Here is a 27273-nt window from a genome sequence, read left to right on the forward strand (position 1 = left end):
GAACAGAGGGATAGCATCCAAAGCAAACTCTGCTGAGCGCAGAACCCAACTCGGGGCTTGATCTCACGACCCTGAGTTCCTGACCTGAACCAAAACCAAGAGTAGGACACTTAGCTGACTGTGCCACCCTAAGTGAATATTTTCTTATGTAACATTTTTTTTCTTTAACAATTTTTCAAACTAAACTTAGTGATTGCTCTTGGGCTTACACATACATCTCGACCAATCAGAATCTACTCACATTTATACTAATGTAATTCCAGTAGAATATACGAATGTTACTGCTATATAGCTCCAGTTCCTTTCCCCCTTTTCTGTGGTATTATAGTTATACATATTTCATCACTATTACAAATGAAATACACTTTTAAAACTTTATAGCCTCTCCTATCATAGGATCCCCACTTGACAAACTAGCTAGAGTGAGGGTAATCAGGGATATGGATTCTCAGTGCACCATAGTTGAGGCAGACCCTCTGTCTGGGGGCCTCTCCTCTTGGCTACCTACACTCACCCAAAACATAACCTCTGCAATGGGTAGCCAAGGGACAGGATGAGAAACGCTGATATCCTGCCCATCCAGGAAAGAAATCATGGGCTTCCAATTGAGAGCTAGAAGGGAGGCTACCCTGTATTCTCAGGTACACATGTCTGGAGTGGAATGTCCATCACTCTGAGCTTGGGAAGAGGAGGAAGGAGGCAAGTTGTACTTCAGTGGCCAGAGACTGTCACTGTTTTTGCCGAATTTTTATAGGTCTTCTTGAATAAATGTTCCTTTATTTTCTATTCTATTTCTATTCTAAGACCATTTCCAGAGACTTTAAATGATTGTTTTACGATAATTTTCACCAGTGTCCACAGACTCCTGACGCTGCTCTGCCAAAAGTAGAGCCTCTGCTACCATTTTTACTAGGTTCCTATCTTTTTCTTTTTTTAATGAGTTCTGATGACGTTTTTGAGTATTATGCTCCTGGTCCCATTTCCCCACTACACTGTGGTTTTGTTGTGGGATTTGCGTAGTCTGATAATTTTTAGCAATGCATTAGAGGAGAATTGACTGTAAGTTGGGAGAAAAAGGATAGTGAAAGATAGACCAACACCTTCTAGTAAACAGAAAGCTGGTGTGCCTGTAATAATGTCAGACCAAGTAGACTTTACATTAAGATGTATTACAAGAGATAAAAGGTACAAGTATTACATAAAGGGGCACTGGCCTGGCTCAGCTGGTAGAGCATGTGACTCTTAATTTCCAGGTCATGAGTTCAAGCCCCATGCTGGGTGTGGAGCTTACTTAAAAACAAAACAAAACAAAACAGACATCATATACAACTCAAAATGTCAATTTAACAGGAAGTTATAACAATCTTAAATTTACATGCCTCCCAAAATATTTCCTCACATTACATGAAAGGAGGACCTTCCAATCACATTGTAAAAGGCATGGACACAGAGAGAAATAAAGAATGGTGGCCATCTTTACAATCTACCACATTAATTTAAAAAGAAGTGTAATGATAAAAAATACTTTATTAGTCTATTAAAAAGGATAAAAACACCTCATTAGCCCATAGAAAATAAATATGTAAATACATAATAATATACATTCAAATCACATAAAGCAAAAATTAACCAAACTAAAAAGAAAACTGACAAATGAAAATTTACATGCCTCCAAAAATATTCCCTCAGAATACATGGAAGGACCTGTCAATTACATTGTAAAAGGCATGGACACAGAGAGAAATAAAGAATGGTGTCCATCTTTGCAATCCTCTACATTAATACAAGAAAAAAGTGTAATGGTTTTTAAAAAAAAACCTGATTAGTCTATTAAAAAGGATAAAAACACTTTATTACCCCATAGAAAATAAATAAGTAAATACAGAGTAATATACATTCAAATCACATAAGGCAAAAATTAACCAAACTAAAAAGAAAACTGACAAACCCAAATTGTGGGTAGAATTTTAACATACCCGTTTCACTAACTGATAGAACAGGAAAAAAGGGAAAAAAAAACCCAAAAGTTAAAGATACAGGAGCTCTGCATAACTTAATTAACCAATTTGGTTTAGACGTTATGTGTAGTGCCATGCTACACTAAACAACCTCTTAAAACATATTCTTTCCAAGTACATATGGAATGTTTACCAAGATAGACCACATCCTGAACCTAAAAGGAAGCTTCAGTAAATTTCACTGGATTGAACTCACTGAGAATACACTCTCTTGATCAAAGACAAACTAAACTAAAAATCAAAGCTGACTAAAAAAATCCCCAAATATTTATGAATTAAATAATTTCTTTCAAAGTAGCTCATAATTCACAGAAGAAATCATACTGGAAATTTTAAAATGTTATGATCTGAATTATAATAAAGATAGCAAATCAAAACTACAAAACATTAGGGATAGAAATAAAAGATTAGACTAATAGATGGACATAGTGTATTCGTGATTGAAAATGATTAAGATGGTAATTCTTCCAAATCTATTCAATGGAATTCTGATTAAATTTCTGGCATATTTTTCATTTCCGAAAATGGACAAGCTGGTTCATTTTAGAATATGGAAATGCAAAGAACCAATAAAAAGGTAAGACACTCTGGAAAAAGAAGCAAGAGTTTTAAGCACTAACAATATCACATATTAAAATTTGTTACAAAATCACGGCAATTACAACTGTTTGGTATTGGGACAAGAATATGCAAGTACACAACACAAATGAAACAGTCCAGAAACAGACCTCTCCATGTAACATTGTTTATGACAAATGTGCCTCAGAAACAGTCCAGAAACAGACCAGAAATAGACCTCTCCATGTAAGTAACATTGTTTATGACAAATGTGCCTCTACAATTCAGGGTAGAAAGGCTAGTTATTTCAACAAATTATACTAAGGCAATTAAATAATAATATAAAAAAATGAATATTGACTCTTACCTTACACCATATACAGAAATCAATTCTAAATGGACTGGAAATTGATTTTTTTTCTTTCTCTCTCTCTTTTTTAAAGATTTTATTCATTTATTTGACAGAGAGAGACACAGCAAGAGAGGAAACACAAGCAGGGAGAGTGGGAAAAGGAGAAGCAGGTTTCACGTAGAGCAGAAAAGCACTGGGCAATGCAGGGCTCAATCCCAGGACCCAGGGATTATGACCTGAGCCAAAGGCAGACCCTTAATGACTGAGCCACCCAGGTGCCCCTGAACTGCCAATTTAGCTGTGAAAAGGGAACACTAACATATTGAGCAAAAAATGTGGAGGAAAATATTTTTATGACTTTGGAGTAAGCAGAAAATTTTTGGAATAGAATACAATAGAAGGTTATGCACAAGGAAAAGATGACTATATTAGATGGACTATATTAGAAATAACAACTTCCGTTTATCAAAAACAGCATTAAAATAATGCAAAGGCTAATTACTTACCACAGTCAAGATATGGCAGTAACACAAGTGTCGATCCATAAGTGAATGGATAAAGAAGATGTGATATATATATAAACAAGTGATATATATACATATATATATATATATAATAGAATATGACTGAACAATTGAAAAGAATGACATCTTGCCATTTGCAACATGGATGAACCCAGAGCTCCAACACTAAGTGAAGTAAGTCAGTCAGAGAAAAACAAGGCATGATTTCACTCATATGTAGAATTTAAGAAACAAAACAAATGAGCCGATAAAGAAGAAAGAGAGACAACACAAAAATGAGACTTAAATACAGAGAATAAACTGGTGGTTGACATAGGGATAGTGGGGAGGGGAATGGGTGAAATAAACAAAGGGATTAAGAGTACACTTGTTTTTTTTTAAGATTTATTTATTTATTTGAGAGAGAGAGCAAGCATGCAGGGAAGAGACAGAAGGATAGAATCTTCAAGCAGACTCCCTGCTTAGCACAGAGCCTGACCCAGGGCTTGATCTCACAACACTGAGATCATGACCTGAACCAAAACCAAGAGTCAGATGATCAACCAGCTGAGTCACCCAGATGCCCCAAGAGTACACTTACCTGATAAGCACTGAACAATGTATAGAATTGTTGAATCATGTTCTACACCTGAAATTAATATAACTCTGTATGTTAATTATACCTCAATTTAAAAAATTAACTCAAAATCAAGTAAAGACTTGAACAAGAACAAGTAAAAAACCTGAAACCATAAAACTAGAAAAAAAATATAAACAATAAACTCTTTGACATTTGTCTTGGCAATGACTTTTTGAGTGTGACACCAAAAGCAAAAACAACAAAAACAAAAATAAACAAGTGAAGGAAACTACCTACAAAATGAGAAGGCAGCCTACAGAATGAGAGAAATATTTGGAAATCATATACCCAAAGTATTAAAAGAATTCACACAACTCAACAGGAAAAAAATAAACAACTTTATTAAAAAATGGGCAGAAGATCTGAATAGATGGTTTTCCAAAGAAGATATACAGATGGCTAAGAGTTACACAAAAACATGCTCAAACATTATTCATCATCAGGGAAATACAAATCAAAACCACAATGAGATATCACTTCACACCTGTTAGAATGGCTATTATCAAAAAAGACAAGATATAACAAGTATTGACAAGGATGTGGAGGGAAAAGAACCCTCATGCAACTCAGGGACTCAAAAAGATATTTGCACACTGGTGTTCATAACAGTATCACTCACGATAGACAGAAGGTAGAAGCAACCCAAGTGTACATTGACATGAATGGATAAACAAAATGTGGTATATGCATACAATGGAATAATAGTCCACCTTAGAAAGGAAGGAAATTGACACATGCTACAACATTGATGAACACTGAGAAAATTGTGCTAAGTGAAATAAGTCGGTTGTGAAAGGACTAATACTCTATGATTCCAATTGTAAGAAGTACCTAAGAGTTGTCAAATTTATATGGATGAAAAGTACCGCGATGGTTTCCAGGGGTTTAGGGGAGGGGGGAGTTATTGTTTAATGGGTACAGAGTTGGGGTTTTGCAAGATAAAGAGTTCTGGAGATGGACTGTGCTGATGATGGCACAACAATGTGAGTGTTAAAGAAGCTGGACCTAAAAATAGTTAAGATAGGGTTGTCTAGGTGGCTCAGTTGGTTGAGTGACCTACTCTTTTTTTTAAAAAAAAAAAAAAGATTTTATTTATTTATTTGACAGAGAGAGATCACAAGTAGGCAGAGAGGCAGGCAGAGAGAGAGAGGAGGAAGCAGGCTCCCTGCTGAGCAGAGAGCCCGATGTGGGACTCGATCCCCAGACCCTGAGATCATGACCTGAGCTGAAGGCAGCGGCTTAACCCACTGAGCCACCCAGGCACCCGAGTGGCCTATACTTGATTTCAGCTCAGGTCATGATCTCAGTCAAGATCATGATCTCAGCGTCCTGAGATGGAGCACCAAATGGCGCTCCACACTGCACAGGGAGTCTGCTTGGGATTCTCTCCCTTTCTCTCTGCCCCTCCTCCCACTCACGCACTGGCGCTGGCTCACTCTCTCTCAAATAAAAAAATAAATCTTTTAAAATATGTGCTGGGATGCCTGGGTGGCTCAGATGGTTAAGCATCTGCCTTCAGCTCGGGTCATGATCCCAGGGTCCTGGGATGAGCCCAGCATCAGGATCCCTGCTAAGAAGGGAGCCTGCTTCTCCCTCTCCCTCTACTGGTGCCCCTGCTTATGCGCTCACTCTCTCTCTCTCTCAAGTAAATAATTAAAATCTTTAAAAATAAAAATAAAAATAAAAATGTGCTCAACCTCAACAGTAATTAAGGGAAAGCTAATGAGAGTTATAATGAGATGTCACAGAATGGCTAAATTTAAAAAATCAGAACTGATGTCTGTGAAGATGCAGAGTATAGTTACACTGCTGGGGAGTCCAAAATAGTAGCAAAAAGAAAAAAAAAAGTAGTTGGCACTGTCTACAGAAGTTGAAGATACACATTCTCTGACCTAGCAGTTTCACTCCTGGACACACACCTAGATAATAGGTCACATGTACACCAAGAAATATATATAAGCATGTTCTTAGCAGCAAAAAGTGGAAACTGATAACAACTCAAACTTTTATCAACAATAAATGGACAAATAAATTGTGATTATCACACAGCTATGAAAATGAGGAGAGCGTGGTTCATCATACTGGTAGATGAATCTCACAAAAGATGCTGGGCAAAAAGATATATGTGGGATGAACCAATTTAAATAAAGTTAAAAAAACAAAACACATATTTGGGTTAAAAAAAAAAAAAAGATAATTAATAAAGCCCGGATTTGGAAGTCAGGGAGGCGTTTGTGATGGGAAAGATTAGAGACTTTTGGAATGCTGATGCCCTTCTGTATTCCCTGATCTGGGCAGCGGAGACAGATTTTAAATTTCCATTCGTAACACATTGACATATCCTTCTTTCCGTATGTGTGTTACACCTTAAAATAAGTTTTTACTTTAAAACTAAAACTATTGGAAGACCATCAACACACGGCAGAGAAAAAGTCTACCTTCATTTGTTTGGTTGTCCGGTTCCTCCAACATTATTTTTTTACATCATCTGAACTATCCCCCACCGATTTGTGGTTCCAACCTTACAGCATACTTAATACTCGCAGTTTGAGAGTTGGTCATGGTTGTTATCACCAATCCGGTCCTGGTCTTGGGCCAAGACCAACGGACTTTAGCATACAGGGTGGGGCCGGGGAGGGAGGCCGCTATAGTCATCATCAGGGGATTTATTCTTAAATAGGAAAATTCTAGAGACAGAACTGAAAAGAGAAAGGAAGTCTGTGAGAGGGTTGCCAAGTCTGACAGTAGAGTGTCACCTGATACAAGGACTTATGAATGAGCTCAGAGTAAAACTATTCGGGGGAGATCTAAGGAAGAGGCCATGCGTCGGGGGTGGGGGATGGGGTGGGGAGTGGTTCTACTGGATGCGGCCCGCGAGGGTACAGCCCCCATCTACACCGCGCAGGTGGTAAGATGAAGCTTGCAGAACATTCCCAGAGATCTCACATACCGCTATCTTTAAGTTGTACCCATTGCTTTTTTTTTTTTTTTTTTTTTTTTTTTTTTTTTTTTTTTTTACTTTGAACACTATTTATGGATGAAAGGAAATTACAGAAAAGTAGGCGCTGACACATTTCGTCCAGTCTTGATCGGGACGGTGTTCGTCGCCTTCTTAGCGCGCAGGGGAGGACTGGTGCGTTCCCTGCGTTCTCCGTCCACCCGGAGCCGCCCGCAGGCTTCGGAAGTGGGACCCTAACGAGCCTCTAGCGACCGAGCGAGACGCGTTCGCTCGGACCTCGCCGGCAAGCCACCCGGGCTGGGGAGGGGGCTGGACCGATAGGTGCGAGAGGCGGTCCGACGGGCCTTGCCCCGCCCTCGGGGGCGGGTCCCGGCCCCGCCCCGGCCCGGCCCGGCCAGCCTCGGCAGCTCGGGCCCCGGCCCCGCCCGCGCTCGCTTGGTGCGCGGACACTCCGAGCCCCGAGCGGCGGCCGAGCAGGACGGACCCGTGCCTCAGCGGCCGGAGATGCAGCGGGGAGCCGCGCTGTGCCTGCGCCTGTGGCTCTGCCTCGGACTGCTCGACGGCGAGCGCGGTGAGCCCTCCGCCCGCAGGAGTGCGCGGCTGGCCGCTAGCGGGGACGATTTCCCGGGGCGGCAGGGACGGGCGGGGCATTGGACCCCCGGGAGCCTGGGGCAGCAGGGGAGAGGGCACTGGGAGCCCGGGGATACGGACGCGGGATGGAGCCCGGCAGACCGGCCCGGGGCCCGCCAGGCTGAGGGAAGGGTGGGCAGAGACTGCAGGCGGGTCAGACACCGGGCATCGTCTGCACCGCAGTGCCGGGATGGTGCTCGGGGTCCTCGATCACCGTCCACTGTGGGTGGCTCAGCTCCTCTGGAGCCGGGCCGCATCGCACCGCATCCTCAGCGAGGATCCTGCCCTTGCTTATCAGCTACCCGGAGGAGTCCCGGCGCTGCACGGCGCTACGCTCCCCTCCGCGCAACTGGGACCTTACCCGGCGATCCCCGCCGGGCCGCAGACCTGGGTGCGCACTTCCCGACGCCTCCCAGCTGCTCCCGAGATCGGTCCCCCAGAGGGCGCTCGGGGCAGGTGTCCACCTTCTCCCGGCCAGAGATTACGGAGGCAGGGGTTCGGGGACCACCAGAGACTCGCGCCGTCGGGCGGATTGGGCGCAGGTGCACAGGGCAACTTGAGAATCTTGAGTTGACAACCCAGGAGAGATCGACGGAGCAGAAGAGGTAGAATGCCAGCGCTCCCCGCATTTGACGGGGTGTGAGCCTTTGGAGGCCAAACTCAAGAGCTCAGACTCTAAGGCAGGAGCACCCACGGAAGGGTCTTAAACACGCGGGGTATGGTCTGTGACAGGAGTATGACCAGAAGTTGCCCCCGTGTGGCTGGAGAAGAGGGAGTGGGGGAGATTAGCAAAGGAACAGGGAAGTGTCGTTGTACAGAGATGTCAGAGGAGGGGTGAGGATGAGCTGGATGTCCACACAAGATCTAGTGACCCAGACAGTCAGAGGGTAGAGAGAGGGTCACAGGACCGCAGTGGTTGAGGGGAAAGTGCTGGAAGGGCTGGAGGGGGCCCTTGCTACTTTTGAACATGGCAGATATTGAACACTTCGTCTCTTAACAATCCTCCCAAGGGAGTGTAAAAACCCATTTTACAGAGGAGGAAGCATAGAACAAGGACATCTGTAACTTCTGCAAGGTTTCCAAAGGCCAGCAGTAAGGGAAATGGTCCGCCCAGATCTGTGGGATAACAGAGACCTGTTCTCTATGCCTTCCCAGGCTGAGGGGCAGGGGACAGGGGAGAGGAAGAAGGTGTGGATGAATCTAGAGGCAGGATGGAGGACGACTCTGAGTTGGGGCAGCCCAGAGAAGAGGGGCTGTCCCTTTGCCCTTCCTTGCTCCCCTGCATCCAGCCCAGGGCCAGGCTCTCACAGATACCTAGCGTGTTTGTCGAGTGACTGAATGAGTGTGGTGAGAGAAGCGAAATGTGTCAGGCTGAGGAGTGGGAGACCCCACCTTGAGGAGACATCTGGCTGGCCGTTGGGTGAGGTGTCTGAAGCTCAAGAGAGTCTGGGCTGGGGAGCTGGAGAGGGAGCAGAGCAGAGTCCAGGATGGGATTCCTCCACAGGAATGAGGGACGGAGGGAGCCAGAGGCTTCCAGGGAGGCAGGGAATGTTCTGCAAGGTGTGAGAACCAGGAGCGCCTGGGGTTGGGTGCTCTGGAGATGGAGGAGGAATGAGGGATGAGGCCGATCCTATGGGGAGCCCAGGTGGTTTGTACCAAAGTCAGGCAGTGACAAGGAAGGGAGAGGATGTTAGCTGAAGGGGCCCATGGAGGAGGGTGGCCCAGATAGACGCCCCCCTCCCTGCACAGCTGCTGTGAAATACGCCCTGCATTTGCCCTGAGGAGCTGCCAGCCTGACCCGGGATGGGATGTGGGAGCAGAAGCATAAACACTTAAGTTGCAGCCAAGTGTCAGGACAGACGGCGTCGGTGGCCAGGTAGCAGCAGGTGAGAATCTCATGGATGCTGAAGCTGACTCCTCCAAAGTACATGGCTAGCCATAGATCCAGATTCTTGTCTCAGCTCGGTCCCTAAATCCCTGGCTGTGTTGTCTGGGCTGCAACTCCCCGCACCTCAGTTTCCCCCATGCATAGCAATGTACTGGGCAAGCATTTCAGGGGCTGTATGAGGCTGGACTTTATGGTTGGGGGGTCCCAGTCTAGTTCCAAAAGCAGTTCATTGACAGTGACTCTGGGGAGAGGGCAGGTCGCAGAGGACAGGCCTTTGCTTTTTGGGTTTAGTCTGGAGAGTGGCTGTCTATACCACTGGATGGTGGGCGATCTGCTCAGGAACAGCCGGGCAGCTAGGTTGCCCTGGCCTGAGGACGTTGGCCCCTGCTGTGGGCTGAGTCTCATGTGGCCAGCCATTCAGATCTCCGCTGTCCCTGTTCCTCAGACCTGAGCCAGACCCAGATGTGGACAGGGCAGTGGGGGAGGGACAGGGCATGCCAGTCAGACAAGATGTGGGGGGCTGGGCCACCTCACTCGGTCCTATGGGCCACTGGTCCCAGCTCAGTCACTGTGGCTGAAGGGCTCTCTTCCTCCTCAGAGCACAGAGCCCACACGACCAGACACTAGACTGAGAATGAAGTGTAAGGAGGATTATCTGGCCAGCTCCCCACTCTGCCACCCCCATGCTGCCCCAGGCAGTGGGACCCCGACCCAGGGAAGGAGACTGCAGTTCTATGCAAGTCACAAGATTCGGTGCCTGCTCAGAGTGGCTCGGGGAGGATTTGGACCAGCCCCATCCTGCAGGGGTTTTCCTGAGTGCCAGCCTGGCTGGGACACGGACATGGTATCAGACATCTCTATTGTAGGGACAGAAGTGCTCAGGACCCCCATGAGGCCCACCTGGTAGCCATGGGCTGCAGAGGAAGTGGGCATCGCTTCTAGCTTGGGGTTTCTTGAAGAGATCTCCAAACTCCAGGGAAGGGAATTCCAAGGAGGTCCAAGAACCCCTCGAAGGCTCAGAGGTAGTAGAGTCCAGTTGGTGTATGGGGACCTGTGGGTAGTCAGATAAGACTAGAGTCTCCAGGGGGCCAGAGTAGGGTGGGGGAAGTGAGGCAGTTGGAGGTGGCAGGAGCCAGCAGCACACCTGCAAAAGGGAGGTTCTGGGCAAAATAAGGTGGGAGCCCACAGCTAGGAGGCTATGGCAGGGGAAGAGGCAGCTGGGGGAGTGGGGGGGAGAGGGATGCCTACTAGTTAGTCTCTGGCGTAAACCACAGAATGGGTCATGAAGGTGGTTAACCAGGTGGGGACCCCACGAGGAGGAGTGCAGGTGGGGCAAGACGAAGGGCTGCCGGGAGCCAGGTCCTCCAGGAGGAGGTTCCCGGTGGGAGTTCCCAGTTGATATAGCTGGGTCAGATAAGGAAGAAGGAAACTTGGGGCGCTTGACTATAATAGGGCAGAGGGCAATCAGGGAACCCAGGAAAATTAAGTGGGGTCTTAGCCAGGAGGGAGTGTCTGATTTACACTCCTCAGACTGTGGTTTGGACACTTTCCCCCACAGGGCAGGTTTCTGCCCACCAGGGCTTCCCCGTCCCCCAAGATCTCTGAGAGTCCTCTCCGTGAGGGAGGTGGGCCAAGGGAGGGGTGTGGAGAGCCCCTCACACTCCCTGCACTGACTTTGGAGCCAAAGGCAGCCGAAAACATGTCCAGCTGGAGCCAGGGATTCCTGAGTTTCGATCCTTTTCAGACACTGGCTTCCTCTGGGATCTCAGTTTTCCGGTTATGCCAAAGGGAGAAGTCTGGGAGCAGGAAGGTGCGGGCATTCAGGGCTGGCAGGGCTGGGGTTGGGTGCAGCAGCAGCGGGCACGTCCCCAGGCCGGGTCTCCTGTGCCTCAGGGGCCCCCACACTCCCCCCATCTCTGCCTTGAGCCAGGCCAGGGTGTGGGAGCCCGGCAAGCAGGCACAGGTCACGGTGGCGAGTGGGGGAGTCCCGCCACGTGGCCAGCGAGGTCAGCAGGGGTTCATGGGAAAGGACTTGTCGGCCACAGGAGAGGACATCCTGCCTGCGTTTCCCTCTTCCTGCGGCAGGAGCCCACGGCCCAGATTTAGCAGCACTGGGGGGCCACCTCTGAGCCAGCTGGCCTGTCTGATAACACCGCCCGTCCTGCTGCTGTGGAGCAGAGTCCTGACCCCAGGCAGGCCACGGCAACTGCCTGGCACAGCGGACTGCACCCACAGCTGCAGAGAGCTCAGCCTCTGCCAGGGTGTCCCTCCCCCCCCACCCTCAGGGGTAGTCTAGTGGCTCCTGGTCCCACTCAGCCTCACCTCCGTCGCTGCTTCCAGAAAGGTGCCCCAGCGGGGACCTTTCTAAAACACAGATCGGAGCTTTCCACAGCACCCCAGCCAGCGATAAGCCCAACTTCTTGAGCCAGTGGTCCAAACCCTTCCTGCTGGGGTCCCAAGGGCATCCCTAACTCCATGTCTGCCTAGCCTGCACCCACTGCACACCCCAGCTCCCAGCACGTGACCTTTCTCCTGCTCTAGATACACCCTGCCTTCAGAGGGGCTGCCAAGAACTCCAGGCAGAGGATGGGACTGCTCTGAGTGGGTGGGTTTCCAGGGTGGGGGTGCTTCATTCCCACACGCTGTGTGCCCCCCAGAGCATTCGAACGAGGGCTTTCAGGTGGGTTTAGGGGAAGAAGCTCTGATCTTCACCCAACCTAAAGCGTCATCCTCAGAGCTACCCCAGATTCTGCTGAATGGAGATTCATCCGTATAAAGCAACACACAGGGGCACAGAGGTGTGCCTTTGGAGTATCTAGAAGTGGAGCCTCACCTCAGTGTAAACAGTTCAGCAGACTGCTTTACACCAGGGTATGTGAAGGTTTTAGCTTTGTGTCACGGCTTACTGGGTCCGTCTTGGAGATCAGGAGTTAAGGCCGGGGGTGGGGATGGCTCACAAGGCTTTGAAGGAGTGTCGGGAGTCAGGGATCTGGTCCCAGATGGCATGGGGGCCAAGGGGTCAGAAGGGGCAGATGGTTGTCCGCATTTCCCAGTGAAGGGTCTGGTGGGGTGGGCAGGTGGGGGCCTAAATTTCTGACCACCTTTGGACATTTTTATCTTGATTGTCCCAGAGACTTTTCAAAAGGAGCATACGCCCCACAGACACCTTGCCTTTCTGCCAAATCTACCCTTGGCCAGCGTGCCTACCTCACTGCAGGACATCTCCACCTCCATCACTCACCTCCACACCTGCCCACCCAGTCTTTGCTGTCCCTTTGCTCCCCAGACCCTCAGGGAGTTGGAGCAGTCACAGGCCAAGTCACGTGCTGGGGACCCCGCCATGAAAGACAAGCATAAGCCCCCTCCTCCTTGCACTGAGCAGCTGTCAGATGCCATGGGCCGACTGCTGCATGGAGCCGTAGAAACATGCAGCAGGGCCCCAAGGAGAGGGCCTCAACATGTGACTCTAGGATTGGAGGGAGCAGCAGTCACCTGTAAGGCCGTGGGAAGAACACAGCTTCTGCCCCCAAGTAACATAGTGATTTTAGGTAGGAGAAGGACTTGTGTTCTAGAAAAATAATCTAGCCACTGGGTAACTCCCCACTGGGACCAGTGGGGAGACACTGGCATGGCAAGCCAGAGGATGGACGTTGAGGCCAGCTGGACAGTGGGTTTGAGGGGTGGGGGACTGGACGGGGGCTGTCCCAGGATCTGGCTTTCTGGGCACAAGGTGTTCCCTGCTTGGTGTCTAAGCATGAAGCACTTTGTTGGGGAGAGGGTCAGGCAGGAAGAGAAGAGGGGCCAACCTGGAGCTCCCAGATTTGGGAACCCCCACCACCACCTTTGGTGCTGCCTCTGATGGACATGACTTCATGACCAGTTGGCTGTGGGGGCTGAGTGGAGTTAGAAATGCCTGACATGTGACCGCCACAAGGAGGGCAAACTGTAGTGGAAGGGAGAGCCGCGCTTCCAGGGCTGTTGCAGAAAAGATAGTTTGAGCTGCAGAAACCCCAAGAATACAGAGTATTCTTGTACAGAGTAAGGAGTAGCTTCCTGTGATCCTGTCCCCCAGAGATAATGTCTGAGCAGCACGTTAACCCCTGTACCTTTAGTTTTCCCAACTGCAAAGTGACAAGAACAGAGCCCACCTCAGAGGGCATGACAGGGGGGGGGGAGCGGGTGTGCAGGTGCACGGGCCGGGCCTGGCACACAGAAAGTGCTAAATCCGTGTTTGCTATTATTACCCTAACAGGATGTCTGGGGTAAGCAGAATGGGGTGGGGGTGGGGAGGTCAACGAGTATGAGCCTTCCTTTAGTGCTGAGTCCCTATTTGCCTATTTGCCTACAACCTTGCCAATACTGGGAATTCTCCACCTTTTAAACATGTGCTAGCCTTGTGGTTTGGGGGATCATGCGTCCTATGGTTCTAGTTGTCCTGCCCCACAGTGGGTATGGTCTGGTCTGAGGGGTTGGGTGGAGTGCCCTGCCAGAGACATTTTGGAAGAAAGTCCTCCCTTCCCTCCCCACCGATGGCAGGCACTCAGGAAAGTTGCCAGGATGGGTGGAACAGCTCAAAGATAGGCTTGGAGCCTTGCAGGGTACCATCACCAGGAGGAGGGAGCACACCAGTGAGCAAGGCCAACAACACTTTCCTGTGGCCTCCTTGCCCCACATCTGTCCCATCTACCTGGCAGCCCAAGGTCACTCATATTCCAGCCTCACTTGTCCCCTCTGCCCTGTGTGTTCTCCTGAGCCAGCCAGCTCCTACTCACTCTACAAAGCACGTTTCATCTCACCCCCTCCTACCTAGGGCTTCTCTGACCCCCCCCCCCCACCACCATAGCTGTGTTGTGCAAAACACTCAGCAGGCGGTGACAGCCACAGGCTGGGTGCTCATGAGCCAGCAACAGTTTGTTCTTGCAATGGGTTGTGATGTGCTATCATGTTAGGTGTGCTTCCCTATCTTCCTAGGGACAATTCTCATTTTGCAAGTGGGAAAACTGCGGCTTGCAAAGAGGAAGGGCCCTCCCGGAGGCCACACAGCTAGAGATTGGCATTGTGGGGCACACAGCCAGGCTCGGAGGGCTCCAAGCACACTCTGGGAACAGCCCCTCTTATCCCAGCCATCTCAGTCTTGTAGGGTCAGGGGACTGTTGCCTCTTGACTATCACTCTTGGCCTCTGGAGGCACAGAGGTTACCAGCCAGGTGTGGGGGGTTTGGAGGTGGGGGGGACTCTAGGACAGAACATCCTTGTGCCTCCCCTCCAAGAGTGAAGGGAGAGGGACCTTGAGCAGGTCTCCCCAAATCCACCCATCTCTAGGACACATGCGTAGAGACCCCAAGCCCGGCCTCCCCGGCCAGCTGTCCCCCATGTTTCTCCTTCAGCTTGCCTTCAGTCTGCAGCCTGGCCTCTAGCTGCCTCTGTTGTCCTGGGCTCAGCTGCTAAGGAGATTGTGGATCAGACTGGCAGGACTTCCACCTAGTCCCCCCTGTCCACAGAGTGACCGCGACAGCGTCTGCAGTAAGAAATTGTCAGTGCTTGGAAGGGCACCCCTGAGCTCACAGACCATCTGGACTGCATCCCTGGGTTGGCTATGCTGCATCTGAGGACAGAGCCATGACTAAGGACAGGGACAGGGGAGAGACCATGCGCTCAGTCATGGGTCTTGGAGTAGGAGCAGCGATTCTCCAAGCACAGAGAACAGGAAAGAACAAAGGACACCACCTGAGGCCCGCAGGGAGGTGGGCAAGGACCTGGTGGATGCTGGAGGTGGCAGCAGCACTGGGAGGTGAAGCTGGCCAGGAGGACAGGGCCTGTTGGGATGAGCTTCACCCTGGAGGCCAGGCCAAGGGTATGCACAGCTCCGGAAGGCCACAAGCAGCCAGCGAGGGTGTCCCCAGACCACGACAGTCCTCTAGGCTGAGCGACAGATTGGAAGCCAGAAAGGAGACTGCTGGAGAGGAGAGAGGCAGGCACTCAGGGTCGTGCTGGGAGAGAAGGAGACAGAGAGATGTGAGGACTGGGAACTGGGCAGGGACAGGCCTGGATTTGGCCAGACCTGGGCGCCTGCACGGCTGCCTCTGTGGGTCCTAGAGCCTCAGTTTCCTTGTTGCCGACTGGACTTGTGATTCTTCCCTTCCTCCTGGGTCGTGTGAGGATCAAAGGAACCAACAACTGCAAGGCCATGGTTAGTGCCTAACGTGGAGGACTGCCCACACCCCCGCCTCCTGCCACTCGCACCTCACCCAGGATCCCAGTGTGCTGCTCCCACAGCAGGCTGCCTGTGGCTGACGGCAGGGTCCCACTGCCCAAGGCTGCTGACAGCACAGAGAAGAGGAGGTGTGCACTCTGGCCTCCCTGACCTCAGCCCGGCGCCTGCCCCGACTGCTCTGTAGTGAGCTGGGGGGCCAGGGCCGTAGGCCAGGGGAAGGAAGAAGCCAGTTCCTGGGCCAGGAACAGGAAGGCAGGGGGAGTGCAGCAGAGGCCAGGATGACAGCGCTTCCTGCTGTGGGAAGGGAAGGACATTGGGGACAGACAACAGCCCGGCAGGAAGGATGCATCTTCGCTGGGTTTGCAGGTGGGGGCTGGGCAGCATGGAACCTCTGGGCAAGACAGTCATTGAGTCAGATCTGTCTTAGCTACTGAACATTCTAGGGTACGCATGGTCACCAGGGAGCTTGGTCTTTAAGATTGGAAATATATTTTGCAGAGGAATGACAGGTTCTGACCATAGTTCCAACCCAAAAGAAAACCTGAGGCCTGTTTAGCCAGCCAGTCAGCCATCTACCTCTCCATCTATCCAGCCATCCATCCATGTATCTATCCATGCATACATCCATGCATCCAGGCATCCATCCACCCACCCATCCATCCATCCACCTCTCCATCCATCCACCTCTCCATCCATGTATCTATCCATTCATGTATCTATCCACCCATCCTTCTATCCATCTGTCCATCTATCTATCCATCTGTCCTTCTATCTATCCATCTGTCCATCCAACCATCCATCCATCCAACCTTCCACCCATCTATCCATCCTTCTACCCATCTGTCCATCTATCCATCTATCCTTCTATCTAGCCATCCTTCTTCCATCCTTTCATCCATTCACCTATCCATCCTTCCATCAACCATCTTTCCATCCATCCATCCTTCTATCCATTTGTCTGTACATCTGTTCTTCCACCTAGCCATCCTTCATTTCAACCAACCATTCATCCTTGAACTCATCTATTTGTCCTTCTATTCATCTCTCTGCCCACCTGACAATCCAGCTAGCCATCTCTCCATCTATCCACACATATTCCCATGCATTCACTCATTTATTCATCCATCCATCCATCCATCCATCTACTCACCCATTTATTCATTCAACAGGTGTTTAAAGAGTCTTGATTCTGTGCCAGATGCTGTGCTAGATGTGGGGTGGGGTAAAAAAGGAGACTGTCCTGGTCCTTTGAAATTTACCCCCACTGAAATTTACTGTCTAGTAGAAGAAATGGAAAAACATAAGTTGAGGGGCACCTAGGTGGCTCAGTCAGTTAAGTGGCTGCCTTCAGCTCAGGTCATGATCCTGGGATCGAGCCCCACATAGGGCTGCCTGCTCAGCAGGGACTCTGATTCTCCCTGTCCCTCTGCCTGCCACTCCCCCCTACTTGTGCTCTCTCCTACTCTCTCTCATATAAATAAATAAAATCTTTTTTAAAAAGAATGTAAATTGAACAGACAAATAAATAAATAAGTTAGTTACAAATCACAACAAGAAGGATGAAGTAACCAGAAGGTTAAAATAGATACTAAAAGGTGACTTAGGTTTTGGACGGGGTGAGAAGTCATGACTAAGGTAAGATTTGAGGGTGAGAAGAAGCCAGCCTATGCAGGGCATGTGAGAGGGGGCAAATCAAGAGAAGTATGTGCAAAGGCCCTGGGACAGGAAGGAACATGCATGTTATGGGACAGCCTGAAGGTCAAGATGGCTGAAGGACATGAACACAAGGTGAGAGTAGCCCAAAAGGATATGGAAAGGGGGTCAGTGGTCCAGCCACGAGTTTGGATTTTCCTGAAAATGCAGTGGGAAGTCACTGATGGGGTTGAAGCACAAGCATGATATGGGTCCTTTCTGTTTCTTAACTAACAACTATGTGCAAGACTGAAGAAAGGTAAGAGAAGGCCCAGGTACCCACTTTGGGGCTGAATGCTGTCGAGCAGGCCCCAGTATTAGAGCAGGGCCTGGCTCTGGGTTGCTTTGGTGGTGGATTGCACAGGGTGAGTAGAATCTTATCCATTGCTTCTCCCACAGGGGATATGGGAACTATCAAGGAGAATCCTCAGCAAGAGTGAAAAAATGTATGAGTATGGAGTTCAACATCAGAAATGTGGGACCTGGGGTGTCTGTAAGATGGCCAAGCGCTATGGCAACTGGATACTTCAGATTGGAGTTGAGAGAAGGACAGGAGGTAGAAGAAACTCTGGAGGTATCTGGACACTTAGGGGAGAGACCTATAAGGAAGAGAGTGAGGAGCGATACATGTGATGTTGGGCAGAGGGGAAAGAGGAAGACAAGGAGACAGTGAGCTCACAGAAGGTGACAGAGGAGAAGACAGGCCTGCTCCCTGCCTGAAGTGACCACGGTTCCTGCAGCATAGAGATCATGGGATGCCTTGACCGATGGCTCCATAAAGCAAGGGTGACATCTACACCCAGAGGGGGGATGAGCCAATGTGAAAGGAAGGGATAGCAAGCAGAGTTTTTGCTGTGAAGGGAAATAGGAAAGGGGGCAGGGCTGGAAAGGAATAGAGGATGAAGGAGTTTGGCAGGGGTATGTTGTTTATAGGATGGGAGATAGAAGGCTTGGCCTTGGGAGGGGGAGTATCAGAAGGTTTCCAAGACCCAGGCAGGGAGTGAGGAGTTTGGATGTCAGAAGATGATCTCCATCTAATGGCTTTACTTCATTAATGCTGAGAATGAGGGAGAAGAGAACACCATGAACTTCAGTCCAAGGGCCCATTTAGGTTCTGCCTACAGGATAAGAAAGTAGGGAGTAGCAGCACAGAGCTCTGGCTTTGTACTGAATGCTGAGCCACTGGGGGCCATGATGGTGCTGCAGGGGTGGGGCGGAAGGTGAGAGGCAAGGAAAGAATACAAATGATGGGCTGAGGTCCCCACTGATCCAGGACAGGGATGAGGCCAGGAGGGGCTATCTGAGGAGGGGTCCCTAGACTGGGAGTTTTGATGAGGCTGAAGGACTTAGCGGTGGTGGGACAAGGGCATCTAGCAAGAGGCAGGGAAGATGAGGAGACCAGGACAGGAGGCAAGAACTCCGTGATGGCGTAGGTTCTGGTAAGGACCAGGTCCAGGGTGTGCCCAGGAAGTAAGTGGCTGACAGGAGAAGGGAGGACAGTGGAGATGAGGACAACGAAGGCCAGGACACTGGTGAGTCATCTGTGTGGATGTTGAAACCATGAGGATTGGCCTGAGTTGGGGCGATGGGAGCTGGAGAGCCAGGAGCAAAGAATGAGGGGAAATAACCAGGATGCCAGCTAATGACAGCTTTAGCGGGGAGCAGGTGATACCATCAGGGAAGGGAGATGACAACAGGAAGCCCTCCACTGCCAGGCATGTACCATGGAAAGCGCTACTACCTCAGGGAAAGCGGTGCTTCAGAAGGTTTCAGGTTTCAGTTAAGGCAGGAGGGATGGAGGAAGACAGTGAGGTCTACAGCACAGTTTGCTGATCATTCAGGGCTGGGTGGAAGTGAGTGAAGACGGGGCACTGAGGGGGGAGCAACAAGGGAGAGCCTTGCACAGATGGATGAAAGGGTGGCAAAGACAATAGATGGTCTGCCTGTTTAGTACAGTGATGTGGATTCTTCCTTTGGTGATATGGTGTCCTCTAGGGAGGAAGATCCTACAAGCCCCATTCACCAGCCATCAACCCACTCCAGCACCCACCCTTCCACCCACAATCCACGTACCCATCCACCCATCTACTCCCATCTACCCACAATCCAACCATCCACCCCCATCCTCTCAACCTCCCACAATCAACCACTCATCCACCTGTCCACTCCCATCCACCCACCCACCCTCTGTTCACCAAACCTGCCATCCACCCATCCTCCCACAATCCACTCATCCATTCACCACCCATTCATCTACCCATCCACTGTCCACCCACCCACCCGTCACTCATTCATCATTCTATCCATCCACTACCCATCTACCCATTATCAGCCCATCTAACTATCCATCCACCCATCCACCCTCCCAACTATCCAAGCACCCATCCATTTACTTATTTATCTGATCATCCATCACCCATCCTACCATTACTGAATCCATGCCCCCCACCTTCAGTGTGCCTCTCCTTTGTACTGAACCTAGGAAGGTGAAGAAAATACAGCCTCTTTTCAGATGTGACCAGAAAACCACAGTTCAGCTTGAGATGTATTCTTAACACCAGGGGCCCAGGAGGCGGAAGCTGCCTGAGTAACGCTGATTGCCCCGCCACAGGGAAGGGATAAGTGAACAAGGTCCTGAAGAGGGGGATCCTCAGGAGGAAAGGAAGTACAAATGTCCAGGGCAAAAAGACAGGTGAAGGCAAAAACTTCAAGATAGGAAAAGCCTGAGGGTTCCTGGGTGGCTCAGTCAGTTAAGCATCTGCCTTCAACTCAGGTCATGATCCCAGGATCCTGGGATCTAGCGCCACATCTGGCTCCCTGCTCTGTGGGGAGTCTGTTTCTCCTTCTCCCTCTACCCCTCTCCATGCTTGTAATACTCTCTCTCTCTTCCTCTCAAATAAATAAATTAAATCTTTAAGAAAAAAAAAAAGATATGAAAAGCCTGGCACTTTGGTCCCAATGGTGAGAGCTCTGTGCATCTCAGAGATGTATCAGGAGATGAAGCTGGAGAGAAGGCAGTGGGCAGAGTCCTGGTGTGCCCCTACTTCATCTGAAAGTGAGAGTGCCCTCCAGCAGGAAAGCCTCCATTTCCCTGTCTATACAATGGGACTAGATGCACAGTGAGGAGTTTCTGCCTCTGGCCTACAAGGGTGTGGTGCCTGGAAAGTTTTGGCCAGCAGGAGGCACGGAAGTGAGGGGTGAACCAGGCCCTGGCTAGTGGCTGCCTTGTCCCTAGGATGCTGAAATGAGATCTTGGTGTCCAGAATGTGCCCTGGGACTGTTTCCTAGGGCAGTCAGGGTCAGGGTGGTATAAAGCAAACTATGGTGGGGAGCCCCTGGGATCCACGTGCCACAGTTACCTGCCAGTATGGGACACTGGGCATCAGAGGGCTGGATTGGGGAGGACGGGGAAGCTGGATCTGTGGGACTGGAGAGGGCTGCAGGCTGGGACCAATAGTGGGCTATACCCCCCAGGAGGACAGGGACACAGGGGGAGGGAAAGGACACGGCCCTGGGCCTCCAGCCACACAGTCCTCTCTTCCTGTTGTCTCAGGATGGTCCTGGCAGGATGCATCTGCCAGAGTTCCAGGTCCAGACCTCTCCCAAGGCCTGCTCCCACCCCAACCGGGATCTCACATGCACACGCACACACGCACACACATGCACACACAAGCCCATGGGCACACACACATCGACATGTCAGAGACAGACGGTGAGGGTTGCACCTTCCAGGTGTCCCCCAGTGTAGGATGACACCTGCGGGCTCCCCCCTTTGAATTCATGCTGGAGCTCAGCGTATTTGGGGTGAGAGATTGGGGTTCCCCTAGGTCAGGGGTCACTGGGGGTGGGACCAGACTGCTGCCAGGGACAAGGGCCAGGGGTGCCTGAGCTAAAGATTTCTCATTGTCTTGGGGCCTTGCAGGTACACCCAGGGCCAAGAGCTAAAGCAGCCCCGGCCCTGGGGAGGAGTGTGCTCTTAGGGGGAGGGAAGGCCCATCAGGACCAGACTGACGTCACTGTGTGAACTCACGACCCAGCGCCATACTAACCCTGTGTTCCACCCAGGCCTGGCGAGGGGCTACTCCATGACTCCCCCGACCCTAAACATCACTGAGGAGACACACATCATTGACGCCAGTGACAGCCTATCCATCTCCTGCAGGTATGCAGTCCTCAGCCAGGGGGACAGGGGCCTGAATGCCCCCAGGCCAAGGCAGGAGATGATAGAGGAGAATCCAGGAGGCGCCCCCTCTCTGTGAGGGCAGAGCGACCTCAAGTCTTGGGGATCCCTGGGCACCTGAGTGCGTGCCTGGAAGCATGGTCTGTCCCGGCCCTGCAGACACCTGGCACCCACCCCAGCCCTGTGTCACTCCATGCTGACCCCAGGCCTGTCCATGCCCACCTCTCAAGTTACCCTGCATGGACCCCTGGTCCCCTACACCCACCGTCAGCTGTGGCATGTGCCCCAAATTGGGGCTGTTCCAACCTCGGGGTGAGACAAGCTACGGGCAAGGTTTGTGCCCTGGGGGCTGTGGCTCGGGCTTGAGTTCTCGTGTCCTCTGCCAGGGGGCAGCACCCCCTTGAGTGGTCCTGGCCAGGGGCTCAGGAGGCACCAGCCACAGGGGAGAAGGACGGCGAGGACACAGGGGTGGTGCAAGACTGCGAGGGCACAGACACCAGGCCCTACTGCAAGATACTGCTGCTGCAGGAGGCCCGGGCCAATGACACGGGCAGCTACCGCTGCTACTACAAGTACATCAAAGCCCGCATCGAGGGCACCACGGCCGCCAGCACCTACGTGTTCGTGAGAGGTGAGGGCCCAGTGGCTGCCCGGGAGGCACCACAGGCACCAGGCACCTGCAACCCCCACCCCCAGCCTACAGACCCGGTTTGGGGAAGGGTTGGGGGCTGCCCCTCCCCTGAGCGGAGGACCCCCCCCAAGCCCAGCCTTCCCCTCCCACAACCTGCCCCCCTCCCCTCAGACGTGGAGCAGCCGTTCATCAACAAGCCAGATACGTTCCTGGTCAACAGGAAGGACTCCATGTGGGTGCCCTGCTTGGTGTCCATCCCTGGCCTCAATGTCACGCTGCGATCGGTACGGTCCTCCTCCTCCTCCTCCCAACTCCCGCCCCAAGCTCCAGTCCCTCCCATCCTGTCCTGTCCCTGGGAAAGGTGGCCGTGGGTCTGGCCAGGAGAAAGGGCCCTGAGAGCCACCATGTCCCAGCAGCAAAGCTCAGTGCTGCGGCCCGACGGGCAGGAGGTGGTCTGGGATGACCGCAGGGGAATGCGCGTGCCCACACCGCTGCTGCGGGACGCCCTCTACCTGCAGTGTGAGACCACCTGGGGTGGCCAGGACTTCCTATCCAACCCCTTCCTCGTGCACATCACAGGTACGGGCTGCCCGGAGCAGGAGGATGATGGGGTGTCCCCCAAATCCCAGGGATGGGGCCATCGGAGCTGCAGCTGGCCTCTGCGGGCACCCTGTGCCCTGTGCTCTGTGTGCCCACCATCCCGTGAGGGGCCTAGGGGGTCACTGTGCTTGTGTCACCAGGCAATGAGCTCTATGACATCCAGCTGTTCCCCAAGAAGTCGCTGGAGCTGCTGGTCGGAGAAAAGCTGGTCCTGAACTGCACCGTGTGGGCCGAGTTCAACTCGGGCGTCACCTTCGACTGGGACTATCCAGGGAAGCAGGTGAAGCCGACAGCCCCTGCAGGGCCACACTGGAACCACCCCCAGAGGCCTCATCCCTGCCTATACCTGTCCTATGCCCACACTGTCTGCAGGAGTCCCCCTCACTGCCCACACACCTCCCACCTGCTTGGTGCACACTGGCCTCTGAATAGAAGAGGTGTGGACCCAGTCCTTCCCAAAGACCCCCTGTCGGATGAAAGGGGTTACCCCAAGGAACATTCTGGGTCCAGGTCCAAGGCTTCCAGAGCCACAGCTGGGCTGGGGTATGTGCCCTTGGTGCTATTTTTTCCAGAGCCCGCCTGCTCTGACCCTGGGCTTCCCTGGGTGTGGGTAGGCAGAGCGGGGTAAGTGGGTGCCAGAGCGGCGCTCCCAGCAGACTCACACAGAGCTCTCCAGCATCCTGACCATCCACAACGTCAGCCAGCACGATCTGGGCCCATACGTGTGCGAAGCCAACAACGGCATCCAGCGATTCCGGGAGAGCACTGAGGTCATTGTGCACGGTACCGCCTGGGGCTGGGCGGGGCGTCCGTCATCAGGCCCTGGGAACAAGGGTCCCTGTGCACTGTGGGGGGGTGGTCAGAGAGCAGGGCGCCCCTGAGCAGGGCGGAGTCCAGCCAGAGGGAAGGGAGGGCAATGACTGGGCCCCCAGAGGGCAGGGCAAGCCGGGTCTGCAAATTGTCTGGTGCCTGGGGCTGCTGGACCGTGGCTGGGAGTCCCTGGGCAGGGGTAGGTCAGTGACTCCAGGCCCGGCCTTACATGGATGCCTCCCATCTGGCAGAAAAGCCCTTCATCAGCGTCGAGTGGCTCAAGGGTCCGGTTCTGGAGGCCACAGCAGGAGACGAACTGGTGAAGCTGCCCGTGAAGCTAGCGGCGTACCCCCCGCCAGAGTTCCAATGGTACCAGCCCTGGCCCCTGCCCCTCTCACAAGACCCCCCCCCAGGCCCAGAATGAGAACAGACCACAGGGCGGGAAGGGCAGCCTCCCCCACTACGAGGGTCCATGTCCTGAGACCCCTGAAGACACTCTAAGGAATGTGCACCTGATACAGCATTTAAGCCAGAGGGAAAGTTATCTTGCTATGACACTGTGCAAGCTGGCATCGTGTGAGGGCGTGTTGGACGCTCTGCAGGACTTCCTCTAACCCATCCCTGCTCCTGCTGAGTATCTCAGAGGGCCCTGCCAGCAGGAGGATGTCCTGAGGCTCTGGCCCAGCCTGCAGCAGCAGCTTTGGGCTCCTCAGGCCCCCTCTGAACACGTTGCTGCCTCCCCCAACCAGGGCCCTCCTACCCCGAAGTTTGGAGATGCCACAGGTTCCACAAAGTGTTGTAGAGTCAGGCTCTGGGCTGAGCCTGAGCTGTGTGGCAGAAAGCAAGACTTTCCAGGAGGCCCACAGGCTCTAGGGCCCCAGCTCTGGCCTGTGACCTGACAGTAAGATTTCCCCTACGGGGTGTACCAAGGGCCAGTGAAGGGGGATCCCTTCGTGGTGGCTCCACACTTGCTAGGTGCTCCCCGAGAGCTCTCTAAGAGCTTGGGTTGGCATAGCACCCCCCACACACCCTCAGGTCATTGGAACCCTCAGTGTGGCCCAGTGCTGGGCTGTCACACTCTAGCCTGACCCCCATGGTGCAGACAAGGAAAGAGAGGTGGGAGAGGGGAGAGGGCTTTCCTACCGGAATTCCAAGCCCCCTGCTAGGGCTCTGCCTCATCTTCCCCCCCCCCCTTCCCAGCCTGGGGTACGTCCCTCCAGGCAGGATGACCTTTTCAAAAAGCCTAGGGCTGAGCAAGCAGAGGCCCAGATATTCTCAGTCTCACTGTGCTGGCTTGCCTCCTGGGAGGACCTCAGGATGCCCCAGGCCTGGCCTGGAAAAAACCTTCCTCTGAGGCCACAGGCTTTGGGGTCCATTGGAGGTACCTGATACAGAGCCAACATTTGGGGGGCCGGGAGCAGCCTGGACCCTCCCTTGCATGTCAGCCTCCTAGAGACCCCTGGGACTCTGTCTCCTGCCCTCCAAGGCCAGCAGGACTCAGCTGCTCTGGGAGGCTCTGCTTTCCCCAGCTCTGCTGCATCTGGGGTCTGACCCAGGCCTGACGCTGAAGCAGCTGGGGCCTTCTCACCATTCCCACTGCCTCTGGCTTTTCTCCTCTCCCTCGACCAACACCGACCTCCAAGATGCACTCGGCCAGGTCACTGTCCACTGAGACACTGGCCCCAGGGACTAGTAGCCCCCACAGCCTCACAGGGCTCTCTTCAAGTCAAGTGTGTGATGGTTATAAGTGAACGGATGGAGAGCTAGTGGACAGCTAGCCAGGCTGGTCCTCCGCTGCTAGAGCTTGTGGCTGGAGCAGGGCTCACACTAAATGCTCAGTTAAACCTCACGACCCTGGCAAGAAAGTTCATTTTGCTTCCCCAGTCTTCAGAAGAGGACCCTGGGGGCTCGGGGACATGAAGGGGTTGGCATGGGATCACTGACACAGCAGGTGGTGGACTCAGAAGTCTGCAGCAGAGCCCTGCGGACTCCACAGCCCCAGGCCTGCTCTGACCTGCCCTGTGTGGGACCCCAGATGAGTCAGGTCTCTCCCTGACGTCTCCCTGTTGGTCTCTGACCAAGGGTGTGCCTCTCCCGCGGCTCCCTGGCTGAATGCGGGGGAAGACCCCTGTCTGAGGGAGGACCGTTTCCAGGTGGAGCCCAGGCTGCAGAATGGCTGTGCTGTGCCCCCCAGCTCAGGCCCGGGTTTGGGGTGTAAGGCCATGTATTTGCACGTGCATTTGTTTACATTTGGGTAGGCCCTGCAGGTACTGCTGTGTAGGCAAGGGCAGTACAGGGACGGTCTCTGCACCACTCCTTAGGGGAGACAAATGGTCTGCAGACACATGCATGAAAACCAGGGTGCTCGTGGGCAGGCAGGTAGAAGAAGAGCAGAGGGCAGGAGCTGGTTCCTAGGGTGGTAGGGAAACGCTGCTCTAACGTTGCTCTCCATATAGGAGAGAGGGAGCCATACATGTGTCTAGAGGACTGGGCATCCAAGCGAGGAGGGGACAGCGAGTGCCCAGGCCCCAGGTGTGAGGACAGCAAGAAGTTCCTGTATCTGAAAAGCTCCAGGAAGGGCAGAGCTGGGCTCAGAAAGTGAGGCAGGGCCCTCCCCCATGGGGTAAGGGTCTGGACCGTGCTGCAGGGGGACTGCACCTCCAATCCTTCCCACACACACCACAGTGAGAGACGGGGCATACTGGGCATGGTAGCCAGTCCTGGAGCCTGCAGGCACCGTGAGACCAGGGCAGGCCTGCAGACCATCCCATCCCCATAGCTCTCCAGTCCGGATCCAGCTGCTCCAGCCCCAACCCTCGCCTAGTCTGGTGCAGGAGGGGCCGCTCGCTGGAGCTAGGCCCATGGGGACTGGCAGCCTCCTCCTGCCTCCCCTGACAGCATGGTCGCTGCCCTTGTTGGGGCCTGGCTGTGGCAGGGAAGGCACGCCAGGATGGGGCAGGAGCCTGGTCCATGCAGTCCACTGAACTCCCTTCCTGCGCCAGGTACAAGGACAGAAAGTCAGTGTCCGGGCGCCAGAGTCCGCATGCCCTGGTACTAAAGGAGGTGACGGAGGCCAGCGCGGGCACCTACACCCTGGTCCTGTGGAACTCCGCGGCCGGCCTGAGGCGCAACATCAGCCTGGAGCTGGTGGTAAACGGTAAGGGAGGGAAGGGGGATGGAGGGGAGGGAAAAGAAGAGCAGGCTGGAAGAGGGGACGCCAGGGGGTGGCGGGTGGTACGCAGGGGCCTACTGACCTGCTGTCTGCCTATGCCCCCAGTGCCACCCCACATCCATGAGAAGGAGGCCTCCTCCCCCAGCACCTACTCCCGCCACAGTCGCCAGGCCCTCACCTGCACCGCCTACGGGGTCCCCCCTCCTCTCAGCGTCCAGTGGCACTGGCGACCATGGACTCCCTGCAAGGCCTTCGCCCAGCGCAGCCTGTGAGTGGCTCCAGCCTGTTCCTTCCCGCTTCCCGGCCCCATCCCCAACCTTGGCTGAGAGCCCCACTCCCAGCCCCCACTCCTTCCCAGAGCCCTGCTCTAAGCTGGAACCTACGGCAATTCAACAAGAGCCCATCCCTGACCTCGCCTCACCTCCCC

The 27273-nt window shown here is 52.8% G+C and overlaps 1 protein-coding gene across 12 annotated transcripts in view; it reads left to right on the forward strand.

Annotated features, from left to right (window-relative positions):
• Positions 1–7175: 7175 nt before the first annotated feature.
• The window catches only part of FLT4 (fms related receptor tyrosine kinase 4), a 40134-nt gene continuing 20036 nt past the window's right edge, over positions 7176–27273 (forward strand). For 5 of the 12 annotated variants that reach the window (XM_032335250.1, XM_032335253.1, XM_032335256.1 and 2 more), the window contains exons 1-10: positions 7177–7601; positions 21519–21615; positions 22020–22264; positions 22436–22548; positions 22678–22843; positions 23005–23144; positions 23479–23647; positions 23926–24043; positions 26677–26831; positions 26952–27114. In XM_032335250.1, coding sequence (XP_032191141.1) covers positions 7535–7601; positions 21519–21615; positions 22020–22264; positions 22436–22548; positions 22678–22843; positions 23005–23144; positions 23479–23647; positions 23926–24043; positions 26677–26831; positions 26952–27114 — 1433 coding nt within the window. In that variant the 5' untranslated portion in view covers positions 7177–7534. Of the gene's footprint in view, positions 7602–21518; positions 21616–22019; positions 22265–22435; positions 22549–22677; positions 22844–23004; positions 23145–23478; positions 23648–23925; positions 24044–26676; positions 26832–26951; positions 27115–27273 lie in introns of those variants that run through there. The other 7 variants (XM_032335258.1, XM_032335259.1, XM_032335262.1 and 4 more) reach the window with 4 other exon arrangements.

This window comes from Mustela erminea, chromosome 3 (assembly GCF_009829155.1).
Source record: "Mustela erminea isolate mMusErm1 chromosome 3, mMusErm1.Pri, whole genome shotgun sequence".
NCBI classification, from domain to species: domain Eukaryota; kingdom Metazoa; phylum Chordata; class Mammalia; order Carnivora; family Mustelidae; genus Mustela; species Mustela erminea.